The 16990-nt window shown below is 39.6% G+C and overlaps 1 protein-coding gene and 1 long non-coding RNA gene across 7 annotated transcripts in view; one reads left to right on the top strand and one right to left on the bottom strand.

Annotated features, from left to right (window-relative positions):
* The window catches only part of LOC310849354, a 561267-nt gene that overhangs the window by 490590 nt on the left and 53687 nt on the right, over positions 1-16990 (top strand). The gene's annotated exons all lie outside the window — the stretch shown is intronic.
* AGO2 (argonaute RISC catalytic component 2) overlaps positions 1038-16990 on the bottom strand; it is a 50714-nt gene continuing 34761 nt past the window's right edge. For 4 of the 6 annotated variants that reach the window (XM_083749088.1, XM_083749089.1, XM_083749091.1 and 1 more), the window contains 2 exons: positions 16484-16683; positions 12019-15447 (listed from right to left, as the gene is read on the bottom strand). In XM_083749088.1, the coding sequence (XP_083605214.1) occupies positions 15339-15447; positions 16484-16683 (309 nt within the window). In that variant the 3' untranslated portion in view covers positions 12019-15338. Of the gene's footprint in view, positions 2494-12018; positions 15448-16483; positions 16684-16990 lie in introns of those variants that run through there. The other 2 variants (XR_014566779.1, XR_014566780.1) reach the window with 1 other exon arrangement.

Below are 16990 nucleotides of genomic sequence, written 5' to 3'. Positions count from 1 at the left end.
ACTAAATGCTTATATAGCCAGCTCATCCATAGGAAAAGAAATTCCTTCCTTAGTCTTTGCTTTTTCAAAAAAAAATGAAGCACTTACTAAAGACTTTGCTTCACTAGCTTCTGTTCTGTGATGACCCACATGGCAGAACCTTCCCTGCTACTCAAGGTGCTATCTCAGGGGTGTTTGCATGTGCTATGGAAGGCACTGGAGGTTGAGTGGTTCCATACCATCAAAGACTTTAAAAAAGTCAAATTGGGACTAGAAGTTTGCAATATTGGTATTACATTACACCCACCCTACAAATTCTCCTACTCCACTGTCAATTAACCCTCTGAAGTTCTTAAAATATGGGTATGTTTATATGCCCCTACCAGTTGGTTTGGTAATGGCATATCAGAGCCCTTTCTACAGTGGAACTAAAACTAATTCCCCATCTGCTGCCCACCTGAATGAGTTTCTGGACATTTAGAAGTACTCATGCAGAGGACACAAAGCTTAGCTCAGTCTCCCCCCATGATGGGAGAGAGAGTTTGAACAATATACTGATTAAATACAAGTGCAGGTACACTATTGCTCCTGTATCAGTGGCTGTAAGCTCTACCCTCTGAAGCAAACCTGGGAGTTATAAAGATGGAACACACATAGGAAGTTATGTACCATACAGCCATAACATCCTGTGTTTGATAAAGCACCTTGGTCTAGTGATATGTGAGCAAAACAGCATCTATTAAATTGCAGAGATAGCCAGTCATTTTTCTCCTAGGTTCCATGGAAACTGAGCTAATAAGGAAATAGTTATTCTTATGCACACAATACCAGAATGGTTAAGAATGATCAGATGGTCTGAAAGACAAATGTTCAAACTGTTTCCCAGCAATGGAGTTTGCTATGTGACCTTGGACCAGTTACCATCATGCAGCCTACCTTACTTCATAGGATCAATAATGAAAACTGCCCAGAATGTGTGCATCCATATTCCCACCCTGTAAAAAAATGTATTAATTACACCAGGCATTTGAAACCCATGCATAATAGAAAATGGTACATTTGAACTTGTAAATATGAGTAATTTATTGACATACTATGAGGCAGAAACAAAATCGACACCATACAAAATAACTTTATAAAATATCATTCACATCATATTTCATCAAGATTTACAGCATTTTGAGCTTGTTACATGTCTTATGGTATGGAGGTAAAAAAAAAACACTACACTAAATCTTTAGTATTAGTTTATAATATATATATACACACACACACATACACAAGAAACCAAAACAAAAGTAAAAGGTTAGTTTGTCATGAGTTTATTGCATAAGTAGTGCAAAGTATTTTACTAGCAAGCTGTAAAACAAACATGGAAAGAGGAACCACCTAAGTTTAAAAACAGGACAATAAATGTTGAATTTCACAGTCTTCTGAAGCTTCCTTCAAGAGTTTCTCTCCCTGCATTCTACTCCCAAACACAACTCCCTCTGTGTTATAATGCATTTGGGGAATTAAAACTACCAAGTTATTCTGAAGGAAATTAGATCTAAAGGCCATATGTTGCTTGAAATCACCTGGTTGCAAACTCAGGGTGGCGTCCAACTAAACAGTTTGGCTAGCGCAAGGACATTTACTGCACAGTGGAATATTCCCATATTCAAGCCTCTGGAGCAGATTTAGGGGGTGAGAGGCAGGGAATTTCCACTGTACAGCTAAAATCCTTGTGCTAGCCAAACTGTTTAGCTGGATCCTGCCCTCAGTTTCCAATGGGGGGTGTTTTGGAGTAGCAATGTGGCTCAGCTGTCCAGTTAGGTTATCCTAACTGATTTGTTAGCTTATTCCTTAATCAATATATAATTATTACAAATACATGATTGCCTTTTTCCAGTTGGAAAGCAGCAAACGACACCACTCCCATCTCGATGTTCAATGATTACAAAGCAAGCATACAAACCAAGAGAGAACATATATTGTCTGTTTTACAACCTTAAGTTTCCTTTTTCTCAAAACCTACTTCGTAAAGTCACTACATCCTCTACTGAACAATGCAGGGCAGACTTGATAACAACTACTGAACTAACACCAGTAAAGGGTAAGAATGTCCAACTAAGTGAAGAGAGACAAACTCTCTCAGTTCTTCAGGGGATCCAACAAATACAAATTAAAAGCCAGGTAGCCTTTTAACAATATATTAAAACTAATGAAAGCCAAACAAAATGCTCAGTGAAATAAAAGGAACAAAATGCAGCATATTCAGGCTCTTGTTTCAATCGTGAGGTACCTGTAAGTCTTATATTCTGCCCAAGTACTATGGAACATTAAAAACATTTTAAAATTCTTAACCATAAGCCAATTTACAGGACACTATTACTGAGAAAGTGCAACAATGCTGATCACTTATATGCAGCATATTAAAAGGTTGGTTACTCTTTTATAAAATATAGCTTTACTTATAGACCCGTTGGGGCAGTTTTGTAACATACACTTTTTTTTTCTGTTGATTGAGTCTCTCTGCAGCAAAAAGAAGAAAAAATGGAAAAACACCTCCTTTAGGGTATAGCTTAAATCCTGCCACTTAGGAATGTTGGTGTCCCCCGTCCCCCGCCCACATTTCTTTAATTCCCTCACCTGGATATTAAACTAGATTATCAATTTTTACAGGAAAAGATTCCCATGCTGTATTGGTTACAGTTTATAAAGTCAATTTTTCAATCTTCAAAAACAATAGTATATTACAACTTAGTCTCCCCAAAAAAAGGTAAGTAAAAAAAGTTTTATATAAAAAAGGATATTCAAACTGTTATATAAAAGCATGCAGAAAGTTACTTGGATGTTTTTATTCCCTTACCTGACATATGCACACACATCACTTCCATGTTTTACTATATACATGTATACATGTACAGTAACCTTTGCCAGCCCGGGAGGGCAGCCTTCCAGGTATTGTTGGACTACAAATCCCATCAGTCCCCAGTGAGCAAGTGCTGTTTGGGTGCTGATGGGAGTTGTAGTCCCCTATCTGGAGGGCAACAGGTTAGCAAAGGTTGATGTACAGCTTGAGTATTAGTAGCTACATACACACATCTTCACGCATATTGAGCTTCCCACTCCCGGAACTACCCAGGCCACAGAGATTTCACTAATTAAATGGAGGAAGTACATATATATCTTGTCGTGTGCAGATTTGCTCCCTTCGGTGAAACAAATGGGGCGGCCTACATATATTGGCTAGCACATTGGAGCACACTCATCCCAAGATTAAACTGCTACACTACTTCCTTTTGGGAAAACGCTGAGACGCTCCACAGAGCATGCATGGTTCACAACCATGCAAATGTATGCATAGAATAGTTTGGGATCCGAGTATCAATGTTTTTTTTTTCTTCCGTCTGTCTGTTTTTGAATACTTTTTTTTTTCTTAAAAAAAGAACTCTTTCCACATTACAAGCATTCCGTTACGCTGTATATTTATATAGTTTTATTACACACAAAAATACACTTTCGTTAATTTTTCAGAAACCTGACACAGTTTTCAGTTTTGCTGTTAAAAAGGGTTTATAGTTTGTATAGGAGCGTGACGATTTCGCTATGCATTGGGACTCAACACAAAAGGCACAAAGATGAAGAGAGAGAAAAACCAAATGCATTTTTTGTAACACAACCCACCCCCACCCCTCCCCCAAACACCCTTGTCTTCAGAGGACAAGTAATCACATACTGTTTGGTCACTTTGGACAATCTCATTTATAATTTGAATAAATTAGCACCCAACTGCTTAGTGTGAGGTAGATCCAAACTGGAAAGAGTGCTGGGTCCCCACCCCCGCCTGCGACTAATCTTGGAGACAAATGGAGTCAATATCAGTTATGTGATGCAGAAAAACATCACTATGTTTTCAACATATGTACATTTTTAAAAATCGTCAAGACTCTTCTTTCAATACAACTACATATCACTCGGGGGAATGAAGCAACATTAATCCCCTTAGCCCTTTTTTTAAAAAAATGAATTTCTTCCAATTGCTTAATATTTTCTCCACACATCACAATGTCCGGATTAACAGTGTGGATGGAGCCCCAGTCCAGGAGGTGTAAAATTCTGTAAAAATTGGGATAGAGTGACAAGGCTACAGGGCAGGTGCCTCCGTTGCCTCCTCAAAAACACAGACTGGTTTTAAGGATAAGAACAACTTTTTTAAAAAAAAAAATCTCTTGTGCCTTCATGGGAAAGAGTTAAGTCTTACTAAATTACTGTTTTTGCATATTCTGATTTTGGACAAATTTGATACATTTGTTAAGGCTTAAGTTAAAGAAACCACATCGCATCAAGCAAGCATGTAACTAAAACTGCTTAAGGTACATACACTGCATAAAATGCTAATTCTCCTACATTGAGTTTTTATAGATGAATGTATAGAGTGAAGTATACTCTCTATAATATATATATATATATATATAATGAAATGGAAACTCTACAGCATTACTAATGGGTAGAAATAATTTTTTTAAGTTTTCCTCAAGTGCTAATTTCATATTTCTGTATATCCTGGAAGCCTGGAACATTGCAACAGAGAGGCAGCAAAAGGATGTAAACTATTTCTATTTAGTACCATTATGAAATAAGGCCCTTCACTAATCTCTCTCATTAGCTAATCGGTTTTTTTCAACAATGTATTTTGTTTCTTCCTTCTTGGCAAATGAAATATGTACAATAATGGTGTTCCTAGGCAATTATTCCCTCAGCGGGTAGGATCCAGACCCAAGTTTGCTGAACTTGGGTGCCACCGCCAAGTTATTATTACTATTCATTACTGCATTTACGTCCCGTCTTTTTGTCCAAGGAGGTGTGCTTGGTTCGCCACATTTAACCCCCACAGCAACCCTGTGAGGTAGGTTAGGCTGAGAGAAGACCGTGACTGGCCCAAGGTCACCCAAGTTAGCTTCATGGCCGAGTGGCGATTTGAACCCTGGTCTCCCAGGTCCTAGTTCGGCACTCTTAACCACGACACCACACTGGATCTCAAGTTAATACTGGGTTAAGTCCCATTGATTTCAGTGAAGTAACTTAAGTCTGGGTCCAAGAAACATTAGTAAATTTAAAAAATACTACAACTGCTTGAACTAAACTACAGGTTAAAATTAATCCCAGGAGATGTAAGTTAAATCTGAAGTGTGCCAAAGCTTTTTAAGATCAGATTACACCATAAACCCTGACCATCCTAACTTCCTACCTCTAACCTTCATGGTGCAAAACACTCTCAGTCTATTTTACTATTGCGGATTAATAGCCATTGGTCATAATAATCGCTTGCTAGAAACTGAGTGGCAAGTCTGAGTTGACCATGCGGGGGCACACTCGGAAAAGGAGCACAGCCCACTGCAACGCCAACCCTACGATAAGTGGGTGTTCAAGATGTACAGTACACCTAAAATAAAACCCTGTGTAGAGCAAGGAAGCTGTGGCTTTTGCAGCACACAGGGAAAAATGAAGAAGGAAAAGCTTCAGTCAGCACACATCCTGAGGAAAGCATGGCGTTACCAACAGTTTGTGCAATGGACTTGGTAGAAAATAGGAGGTAAGGAAAGTAACGTTACTATGCAGTCTGTCTCCCAATATCCTTTTGCCGCTTAAAAAGAACTGAAAAGGTGCCCGCAATACTGCCATCTCATCATAATCAGAGGTAGTTTTTTTTGTTTGTTTGTTTTGTTTTTAAAGGAGAGCAACGGGCCCAAATTCTTTCCCCAAGAAGTATTTCCTCCCTGGTTGTAATCTTGAGAAATTCACAGAACCGAGAAAGGTGACAGCTATTTGCATGCACTGTTCTTAAAACTCTCTATAGAAAAAGCTGCCGTGAATTCGGAGATCTCTCATATCTAGGCTCACTCCAGAGGCAGCAGCAAAATTGTTCTTCTCTTCCAGACTGAGAATCAAAGTGTCACATATCTGAAGCAACAAGCTCACTCTTTTAAGGATATCCTTATAGTGGGATAAAAGTTACTACACCCTTGTGCTCCTTATGGAGTTTTTCCATATTTTGAACAGCTGATGGGAAAGGCGGGGGAGTGGTTGCATTGTAAAGTAGTATTTAAAGTAGGATAGTTCCCGTTTGACAATTTGGTTGCTTCAGCAGATTTCAGCAGGTTTTCAGTAACTTAAATCATAACCCTTGTTAAAAGTCTCTAGCCCTCAGCGTCATAAAGCCTTATGAACACTTCTCTCAGCCTTTAAGTGGTTGAATGGACAAATAACATCAAATTCTGGCAATTTAGCAGCAGCACCCTTCTTCCCCAAGGTTAAGCCCTCTCTTGTAATTCAGGGTCAGTACAGATGCCATGCTGGTTCCCTTAAAACCATGGTTTGGCAACATGCATAAGAGCCTAAAGGTCCATCGACACCAGTATCCTGTTTCCTGATGGCTCAGGTGCCTTCAGGAACTCCACCAGCTTCAGATGACGGTGGAGAAGGGGCAGAGAAAGAAACAGGCTTCAGTGTGCAAGCCAGTGTTTCCCAACCTATGGGTCATGAACCACAAGAGTCGCAAAGCCTGTGCAAACGAGACACAGGCTTTATAAGTAAGCCCAAAATAAATATTGTTAGTAACCTTTAACTGGCATGATGAATGCCTCCTGCAACTTTTCATTTCGTTGGCATATCATGGACGCTTGTGGCAATAAATTTAGGAGTCACCACACCAAATAAATTCAGAGTTGTGAGTCACCGTATCAAAAGAACCACTGGTGTAGGCTACACCTCAGTGGCTGACCACACATTTTGCATGCAAAAAAACCCCGCCTGGTTCAGTTCCTGGCATTGCTAAATAGAATTGGTGGACTCCTGCTAGAAAACCCTGCAGAGCTGCTGCTAATCAGCCTAGGCAGACAATATTGAACTAAGTAGACCAATGGTCTGTCCATTTTAAGGTAGCTTCCTACATTCCACACACCCAAGTGGGCTCTGAGATTGTGCTATTGAACTGCCATCTTCCTTTTGCCGCGTGACAACCCACTTTTGAAACTCCAGGGAACATTCAAGCACAAACTGTGATACGGGACAGCAGGGTCTGTTGCTCAAAGATAATCCCCAAGGGATTCACATAGCTCTATGGATCTCAGGCTTCAAAGGATGGGAAAAATTATGAACAGATCTGTTTGCAAACTACTGGTGAACATGACTATTGAATAGTACAAGCACTGCTACTCTCCTGAACGATGAAACTTATGATGACTTGCATTAACTATCAAGTAAGTAAGTAAAGTAAGTAAGTTATGGATAACAGCCCTATGACATATCCAGTGACAATCTCGATAACAATATGTGTATGTATAAATGAGCACAATGAATTCGCTCGTCAGAATAATATTATGATTACAAGACAGCTTTCTACAGTTTAGTTTGAGATAAAAGCACCTTATTTGCACTCACTTCAAGATCTTGGGTGTGACCAAATTCTCATACCGTGAAACAGAACACACTCATAATATAAAACATTCAAGAATATATATATATATATATTTGCACATTTAGAGTTTATATAAGTTAGTGACTTGTGTAGGGAAAAATAGCATCTTGAAGTTCGAAGAAAAAAATACCTAAATAGAATCTCAAAAATATTCAACACATAATGTCGTCCTAGGTTCAAAATAAGTTTAAAGCACCTTCATGTCACCCTCTGTTAAAACAAGAGACCTTATATATTATTTTACATATGTGTGCACATCTGGATTCATAGCTGGTATGCACGAGAGAACTTGGGACTTGTGTTTTCAAATGGCAAGCCCTCATATGCAAAAGAAGCAAACCTCAGCTGAAGCAAAAACGGGAATCTTATCATTAGCCTGTGATATGGAATAAGGGCCTGCCATTTAAAGGGAGAAGTACATGCCCAAGTCCCTAGGGGGTAGCTTTTTAGATCCTGGCCAAACATCCCATGCACAACCATGCTCCTACACCTAAGGCATTCAAACATTTCTTATTGGAAACAACAGTTGGGGGGGGAGGGTTGCAAATACAGGGTAAAAGTGGACCCGTCCATGATATCACTGCAATTCTTCAAGCCATGTTAAATTCATTAAAAGCAACAACTTTCTTCTTTGCAAAGTAGGCAGCATCCTGTGGGTTCTATCCAGACCGCTTGCTCTGATAAAGGATGCTATAAGACCCCGTATGGCACTTGGCTTCTCGGATTAGACGCCAGTAAGTTCATAGCGACTCAGGTCCTTTGGTGAATTTTGGCTACTCTCAGTAATGTTAAATCACATCTCAAAAAAATGGGGGGGGGGACAGGATATATTCTAATCTCTTTCAAAGTATGAAGGAGGTAGTCTTTAAACTGTACCAGCTTACTAGTTGAAGAGTCCTCTGCTGCAATCTGGCCATGCCGTTTTAATTCTATGACAATACTTCAGGGATCATCATGGAAAGAAGAGACATTTAAGTAGGGTGGAGTCAGGTACACAGCAGGCCAAATGAAGAGGCTTAACATGGGGTGGGAGGGCTGAAATAACTTCACAAACAGGGCAGGGGCTTCTCTGTCTGCTTTGAGCGTGCCAAAGGGTAGTTCAACAGAAGTCAGAGCCAATTACTAACAGGTACATTTGCAGCCCAAAGAATAAGTGGCTACAGAAAGATCAATTCACAAATCACAAGCTATCCATTTGGCCTGCCCGTTTAATTAGTATGGAGAATTCATACAAGGTTGAGTGAGAAAAGCTCCATCAGGTAAGCAGCCCTACGGCACAGAATGAAGCCCAAGCCCACGTTTTGCCCTCTGTCCAATGGTTTCACATAGCCGCTGCAACAGTTTGGCTGAGCCCAAAGCCACGTTTGAGCAGCCAAACAAATCAGGTGCTGAGGTTCTCCACCCGTCATTTTTCTTGGCACATCTCCCGATCTGCATTTTTTGTAACCAGACAGCATGGCCGACTGGTCAAAAAAGGCAGTGATAAAACTGCAGGGCAGAGAGCTATGTATAACTGATTATACCAGTGCATAAAATCCGGGGGGGGGGGGGGGTTCATATTTTGCAAGCAAAGTGCATTTTGGAAAAGGACAAAAAAATGAAGCTATGGAGTGAAAGCAGACAAAACTTCACTAAGATATATAAAGCAAATTTAGCAAACTGTCCTTCAAGGATTTGTTGGCTACATACAAATGGATAAAATGCAGAAACTAAATATGAGCCTTTATGTTCCTCTCTTAATACTGTAAAATCAGACACTCACTCTAGAAATACAACAATGAATGTGACAATTTCTCCCTTGTCTCATCCTAACGCTATGTACAGTATTGTTCCAATAGGTACAGCAGATGCAAACAGAAAACCCTTTACAGTAAAAAAAAAAATAATAATAAAAAATCAGTGCAATTACATCCTGCTTGAGTTTTTCCTAGAAATGATGGCCTGGACGCTTTTAGAAGCGAATTGTCAGTGACTACAAATGCAAAAGAAAGATATAATGCATGGTCTCATATGCATGGATCTTAGCCAGTGCCATTTCGAAATGAACAAAGCTACCAAACAAAAATAACTGCTTTTGGAGAAACGAATTGTAACTGGAACACAAAACTTTAATCTACGACTGCTACCTACTAGTGACGACGTTTACATTCTTTTCCTTAGGCAGAAAGACCTTATGGCTTAAGTAATGTCACAGGAGTTGTTCTCTGGGTTATATCACATGTGGCAAGATTTCTACCTACAACCCCTAAAGCGAAGGACCAAAATCTCGTCCCAAAGTGTCAATGGTCACAGGTGAAGTGAAAGACCTGAGACCCTGAAGAGCTGTTCCAGACTCGGTGATCATGAGCTAGATCAGTGTTTTTCAACCACTGTTCCGCGGCACACTAGTGTGCCGCGAGATGTTGCCTGGTGTGCCGTGGGAAAAATGGAAAAATTCAAAAGATTTAAAAATAAAGCATTTTACAATTTTTCATATTTCTGTTTACTTACTATTTCATAATAAAGTAATTATAAAATACTTTCTTTGTGTTTATTTGATTCCTATTCAAGAGAATTACTTTATAGTCAATATAGGCACAGAGTTAAATTTTTTACTATTTTCTAAAGGTGGTGTGCCTCGTGATTTTTTTCATGAAACAAGTGTGCCTTTGCCCAAAAAAGGTTGAAAAACACTGAGCTAGATGATCCGTCTGAACTGGTAATAAGGCAGCTTCCAACTATCCCCCAGAACTGAAGATGGGACATGGGACTGTGAAGTGTTGCTAAGCACGTAAGATCTAGTTCATTTCTCAAGGGGGTGGGGAGAGACTACACTGGCTTCAAGAGATAAGGCTTGGCGCTCCTATTGTGTGCTTGCATATAACTGGATACTTCCAATCCCACCTGTTCCCGATAACTGTTTTTCAGCTCCAGGGGTGGCGGCGTTAGACAAATATATATATCTCAATCAGGTTGGTAGGTGACCCAGGAGCCCATATTAATGTTTAAGCCAATCCCATATCCAACAACCTAGATCAGAAAGAGTGAAGACTCATAGACCTATCTCCAAGAAATTGGAGCTATGAAGATGCTGCCGTAGCCTAGGTCACAACAGTCTACATGATGCTTCAGATGTTGTTGAGCTCCCACCATCTCAGACTCCTGGTTATACTAGCTGAGAGCTGGACTCCAACAACACGCAGAAAGCACTAACTACGCTGGCTCCTCCTAACTTATGCAATCTTTTTTACCTACCTGACTGCTACATGTTATCTGAATTTTAGGTACAGGCAGAAGCAACTCAAATAACACAGGTAATCTCCAGCATGTGCAAAGCTGAGGAGGAACAGGAGGGAGGGCATTGAGAGAATTCCCATCTCCCCTGAACAAACCCATCACAGCTCAACTTGAAGTCGCTACGATCAGCCACACAATATGTCCTTACAAGTCAAGACTAGCAACACACACACGCCCCTTGGCAAGTTTTTAGATGTGAATTATTCCAGTGCTCTAGCCATTGTTATCATAAAATTCAACAACACAGCTTCAAATGTGCTGCATATCCCAATCAAATCAGCACCAGAACAGTAATGAAAGCTAGGCAGGGGCTTGATTGAGCCTGTGCTCAAGACCCAAAGCTGAGGAGGAGAGGCAAAGAACTTGGCTGGGCCCAATACATGATCTAACATCAGTAACAACTCCAAAATGTGGTGTGGGGAGGAGATCTGGCCATGGCTGGCTCTGTCTCTCACTCCCGTTGTCATTTATCTCCGGCCAACAACCTCTGAGCAAGCAAGGGGCAACAATGCCAATCCTCATATGCTCCAGAAGGCATCCATGTTCTCTGCATCAAGAATGCATATTTTTAAAAGGCACAAGAGACCAATTATAGTGTGTTTTGCTTTTTCAGATAAAATGGCTTCAGTTATCATTGCTGGTTCATTGGTTTGCGCTCTGAAACAGAAGCAATTCCATTGGTTGCTGCTCTCTTCTTTTTTTACATCCCAATACTGCTAAAATTGTAAAGCAAACAAAAACAAATAAAAATAGAAAACTTGCACACTTGAATTCTATAGGGTGTTTCCACCACCCTTCAAATCTTCCCATGATAGGAGGTTCCTTACTTGGCAACATGAAATTGACAGCAAAGCAACTGGTTTTGCTAGGGCTGAGATGTCAGCCCCTTGTTCTTTTTTGAGACGTTACAAGAATTTATAAGCATCAAACAGGCAATAGCACAGATAAGAGAAGTGAGGGGGAACCTGCAGTCCAACAACATCTGAAGGGCCACAACTCCCGTCCTCCCCAACCATTGTCCAGCTAGCTGGGTCTGATGGGAACTGTATTACGACAACATCCAGATTGTTGTATGTTCCCCATCCCTAGCACAGATACACATCCAGCAGAGTCTAATCCTTATAGGTGAAGTTTGAGAAAGGACTGCAGCATTTACAGGCAATGCAACTCTGAAACACCTGTTTGGCTACAACTGAGTGCTGATGCCATTTTAAAAAAACAATTATGAGGTCAATCAGACCCAGTTTTCTCTGCTTGTGAAAAGGGAACAACTTTTTAAAAAAGGAGAAAAAGAAGCCAAATTCCTAACAGAACCAGTTTTATTACAAATTGATTCCAACAATAAGTAGATAAAATTTAAAAGCACTTCCAGGTATATGACACAACCCTGGACTCCCCTCAGTTTTTTTGTAAACTATTCTCCTTTGTTCTCATGGAGAATATTTTGGATAAAAGTGTATGAAATCATTCACCTGAGATATTGCTGTGCTTTCAAGAGTCATTGTAGTAAACAGCTGTGTAGAAAGATGTATTCTTTGTTTCAAATTGGAGTTTTGGTTTATGCATATATTATAAAAAGCAGTTCCTGTGCATAATCAGAGTGCCCTATCTTTTCAAAGTGCATTGTCAATTGTTCAAAAATGAGCTTTACAACCCCTCCCCCGATGCTGAATCTTGCTAGACACTAGTTCACCATGCATCTAACAATAAGAAAGGAAAAAAGCCTTAAAAAAAATAAAAATACAGTATACAAGATTAAAAGAAAGAAAACAACATGCATTTATCCTTTCTGCCACACAATGATATCTAACTTTCAGAAAACGACCATATTCCTTCTACACAGGTAGATACTCACATGAAATTGCTGCACATGCCAGTGACAACATTAATTCTTTGGAGAAGGGTCTACACAAGCCCAGGCAACAATTGTGGACATGCGTCTGCAGTCTGAGAGTGCTGATTCAATGAAGATAATGGAAATGGAAGAAATGAAAAGAACTAAGTGACTGCCAGCTAGCACCTAGAAGATAGCTGCTACTATTTTAGCTTGTTGCTAGTTAACAGCAGCTGTGGGAAAGAGCTCTTTGCATTGACTTGACCACCCAGTTCTGAATAGGAAGACAAGGAAAATTCTGCCATCTTGGCCCACCTCTTTCTGCCTGATGTAGCTTCAAGATGACAGAGAAACAAGGAAATAATGAATTACTGCCACCTTATGTGCCAGCCTAGGACAGAATTAGCTTAGATTAGCTTTTAGAACCAGCTCGTTCACCAACTGAACAGTGGTGAACCCCAAATATCTCGTTCACATTTCAATCGCTTCCCTAACGCAAGCTGGAAAGTGCAACAAATCCAGGAAGAAAAAGGTAAGATGCTATAAATTCAAGGAGGAGATGTTGCAATCTGCTTTTCACAGCAGAATGACAGAGACCCTGACTGGGTCCTGTTTTTCTTGAAACAATCAAGCTGCTGGAACTGCAGTGTCCAGAATTTTAACACACACACACACACTTTAAACAAAAGAAAACATGACATACTCATGCCTCAAAAGCCTGTCTGTTGTTCCAGCAGATCTGTTTGGCATTATGAGGCACTGATTACTGATGTACAGCATAAATTAGATTCCTAAAATTTAATAGGCGGCAACAACAAAAATTGAGCACTCTGTTGCCCAGGCATCAACTATCAGTTCTATAATACCGTAACAACCTTAGCACAGCCTGATCCCATTTCCCCCACTTCTTGAATAGAGAAATGGGAACAAATCTTGCAAAACAGCTGTTCTGCTGTTCAGAAGAGAGAGGAAAAAACAAATCCGAATGAATCTTAAGATGGTTTTACAAGCATAAAAAGTACTTAACACTGACTTGATGTGTTTCGCTCTTTTCTTTCTTTTTGTAAACTACAGCAAGGTCAGATTAGGAGGGAAATTTCCTGGGCTTTCTTTGACAGTATCTGAGTAGTGTTCCTGTTGCCATCGTTAGTGCAATGGTATTTGTCATTAGTCACCTATATGAATCTTGTGCAAATGTACAGAAGCTTTTATTTTAAGCAGGGCTCTGCTTGAATTAATGCTCCTCCAAAGGGAACAGCAAACCTCCCCCACCTCTTCCTATTCATGTTACGCAAAACAGTTGACACTTCACTGCCCAAGTACACACCAGATCTCTTTCCTTTCACTTCTCTGTCTCAGATGATCGAACAGGAAAGTAATTTTTTGTGCTTGAATGAATCAAGAACTGTTCCTTCATGCCTAAACTACTGAGTGTTAGATCTACTGAGCTGGATGAGCTCAGCAAGCCCTTCCAAATATAAGCTAAATAAAACGATATATACACCAGGTAAATCTCTCAACCCTGCCTTGTTATGTCAGTTGCATATTCCTGCTTTTGAAAGGTGAAATACACCAAGCATTGCTACAGCCTCTCCTCTATTCATTTCAAAGAGATGTGGGTAAAGCACCACACACAAGGCCTGTTGAAATGAATAGAGAACTTGCAAAAGCTACGGTTGGTGAATTCCAGCCCAAATCACTAGTGTCCCCATGATAAACTTCTCATCTCAAATCCAAAGCATTCCTGAATTTATGATATGTTAACAGAAGTAAGTTGAGCTGATCACTCCTTAGTAAATAAAAATAAATAGCATCTAGTCTATCATGTTAATACTGTGAACATATATAATTTTTACATTAATTCAAACATAACAGTGAAAAAGATTGTACTGTATCACCACAGACCCGTATTCTTTAGAAAAGCTTTGGAAAATTAAGTGTCACAGTCCTATAGGACAAACTCCATGATTAGTAATCAAAATGGATTTTTTTTTTAAAGGAAAAAAAATACATTTTTAATGGCACGCTTTGCTAATCTTTCAATGGACCTAATAAAATGTATAATAAACTCCTTTTTCTTCCTGCAATAATTCCATTATTCATTCTACGAAAAACTTAAAACAGCACAATGAGAGACATTCAAGAACTTCAAAAAATACTTTTTTGCCCATAGACCCCCACAGACTGTTCATCTAGAAGACAGCAAGGGGCAAACCAAGATTCTCCCCTTTTGCATCTCAATACTAAACCATTTGTGAATGCATCCAAAATGACTGAGGATTTAAATGGCACCGAATTAGCACTTCATTTTCTTTTCAGGAATAAAAGCAAAATTCATAGGTTTTTCACCAACCCATTAAGCCTGATCTTAATTGGGTATTTTCAGATTAGTTACAAACAAGTATATCTGTAGAAAGGCATAACTAAATGAAAAGTGTTGTTTTTAGCCCTGAGATCACAGCTCTAGATTTAGTTACAAAAGGTGGGTTTTGATTTGTTTCTTTTTTGTTCCTTTCTTCCTGACAAGCCGCTTCTGATTTTGGCAAATCCAAACTTCTAATAGCTGTGCAATTTTGTACAGGTCTGCAGTTTGCAATTAAGTCTGAAATTCCGGACGGAAGGCTTCCTTGCAAATGAAAAAAAAATACTAAAAATTAAAACCTAATAAAATTATGATGCATCACTCATTGCTGGCTGTCGCTGTAGCTGGGGCAACTGTTGGTCTAAGTGCAGCTGGTCTCCTGTGAATCCAACTTGGAACTGAGTTACTTAAAGCACTGCAACACGTCAAGCGAAGTACATGGTGCGCAATGTATCTTGATGAACCTGAACGGCTTTTGCAAGTGCTTGATGATCTCTGCCATTGCTCTGACCAGACGTATGACTCCCTTCGGCACTAGAAGATAAGAGGGGGGAGAGGAAAGACAAAACTCACTTTATTTATCTAACCTGAAATAATTTTCCACTCAAGGCAATTCTGATGTTTCTAAACAGTGTATTCAGTTCCTATCAGAGCATCTTTTAAAAATTAAAAAGCATGCACTCTACAATAAATCTAGCACACTTAGGGCCCATTATTAAGCCAAACTCTTTTCCCCGAGCAAGGGAAAATTACAGGCAACTCCAACTAGAGAATCAAAAATCTCCAATCGGCTTCAGTTCACTATGCTAAAACAAAATGGTTCTTGGTCTGCTACATCTGCTGTAGGAATACTGCTAAACCTGAGACATCCCAAAACCGTAACATGGTTTGAGTGTGAAAGGACCCAGAAATCAAAGATGCAAGGACAGATACACATATACACACAAAATAATATAACCCCTTTTAAAAGTTTCAGTTACTCATTGGTACTTCTGGAAAGCTATGTATAGGATCGCACTGTTATTTGATTATCTATTCTCAGTACTATCCTACTATCCTAGCCATGGTTGTTTGAAGATACAATTATCTTCCTAGATTGATGGATTTTTATCTGATTTATTTTATGTTTATCTAATTTTTAATTTAATCTGTTGTTCACTGCTTCGTGGGCCTTTGGGTAGATAAGCAATAAATGAATACATTTTAATAACGATGAATGACAATTTGAATGTCTCTACATAAAAATTGTGGTTCGTTGTTGATTATTAATCACAAGAAAGTGAGCTAGGAAATACTTTCATGGAGCTAGGTTAAGGTAAAGGGACCCCTGACCATTAGGTCCAGTCGTGGCCAACTCTGGGGTTGCGGCACTCATCTCGCTTTATTGGCCGAGGGAGCCGGCGTACAGCTTCCGGGTCATGTGGCCAGCATGACTAAGCCGCTTCTGGCGAACCAGAGCAGCGCACGGAAATGCCCTGGAGCTAGGAGAAGCAAATTATACAGCATCCGGGCAATCTACACACAGACTTGCACTCTGTCCATTTCCATCATTCCCAAGCAAGTTGCTCACCTATCATGTTCTTTATCCACCAGATGATACCTGGCTCTGAAGGCAACCAGGTGTGCATAGTATGCTGGTGCAGGGATTGAAACAGAACGAGTACAGCGTACATATGTATGACACAGTTGGTAGGTAAGGATTTGAAGCTCATCTGAAGAGAAACGATTGTCATCCCAGAGAACATGGTAATGAGATGGCCTGCTTGTCCCCTGAAAAGAGCACAAAGAAACAGGTTTTCTCCTTCCACTAGTCAAGACTGAACACACCACACTGAATTTCTATAAGCTATCCTATGAATAAATATAAAATATATCTATATAGATATACATAGATATATATATGAAATAATTCCTTCCATTTGAAGGAACCTATGAGTTTCATTCAAACCCTGCCCAGAAGCTTAATTATGATTTGTTTATTGCCAACAAGTCACAATCTGAAAAGCCATGCTTTGTTGTTGGCTAACAAATCTTGGTTTGTTTTAGCTATGGCATGTTAGGTGCAAACCTGGAACAC

Source organism: Podarcis gaigeae (genome assembly GCF_964106915.1).
Source record: "Podarcis gaigeae genome assembly, chromosome: 7".
Lineage (NCBI taxonomy): Eukaryota > Metazoa > Chordata > Lepidosauria > Squamata > Lacertidae > Podarcis > Podarcis gaigeae.
Note: the sequence above shows the minus strand (reverse complement) of the source record. Positions and strands in the feature narration are given on the sequence as shown.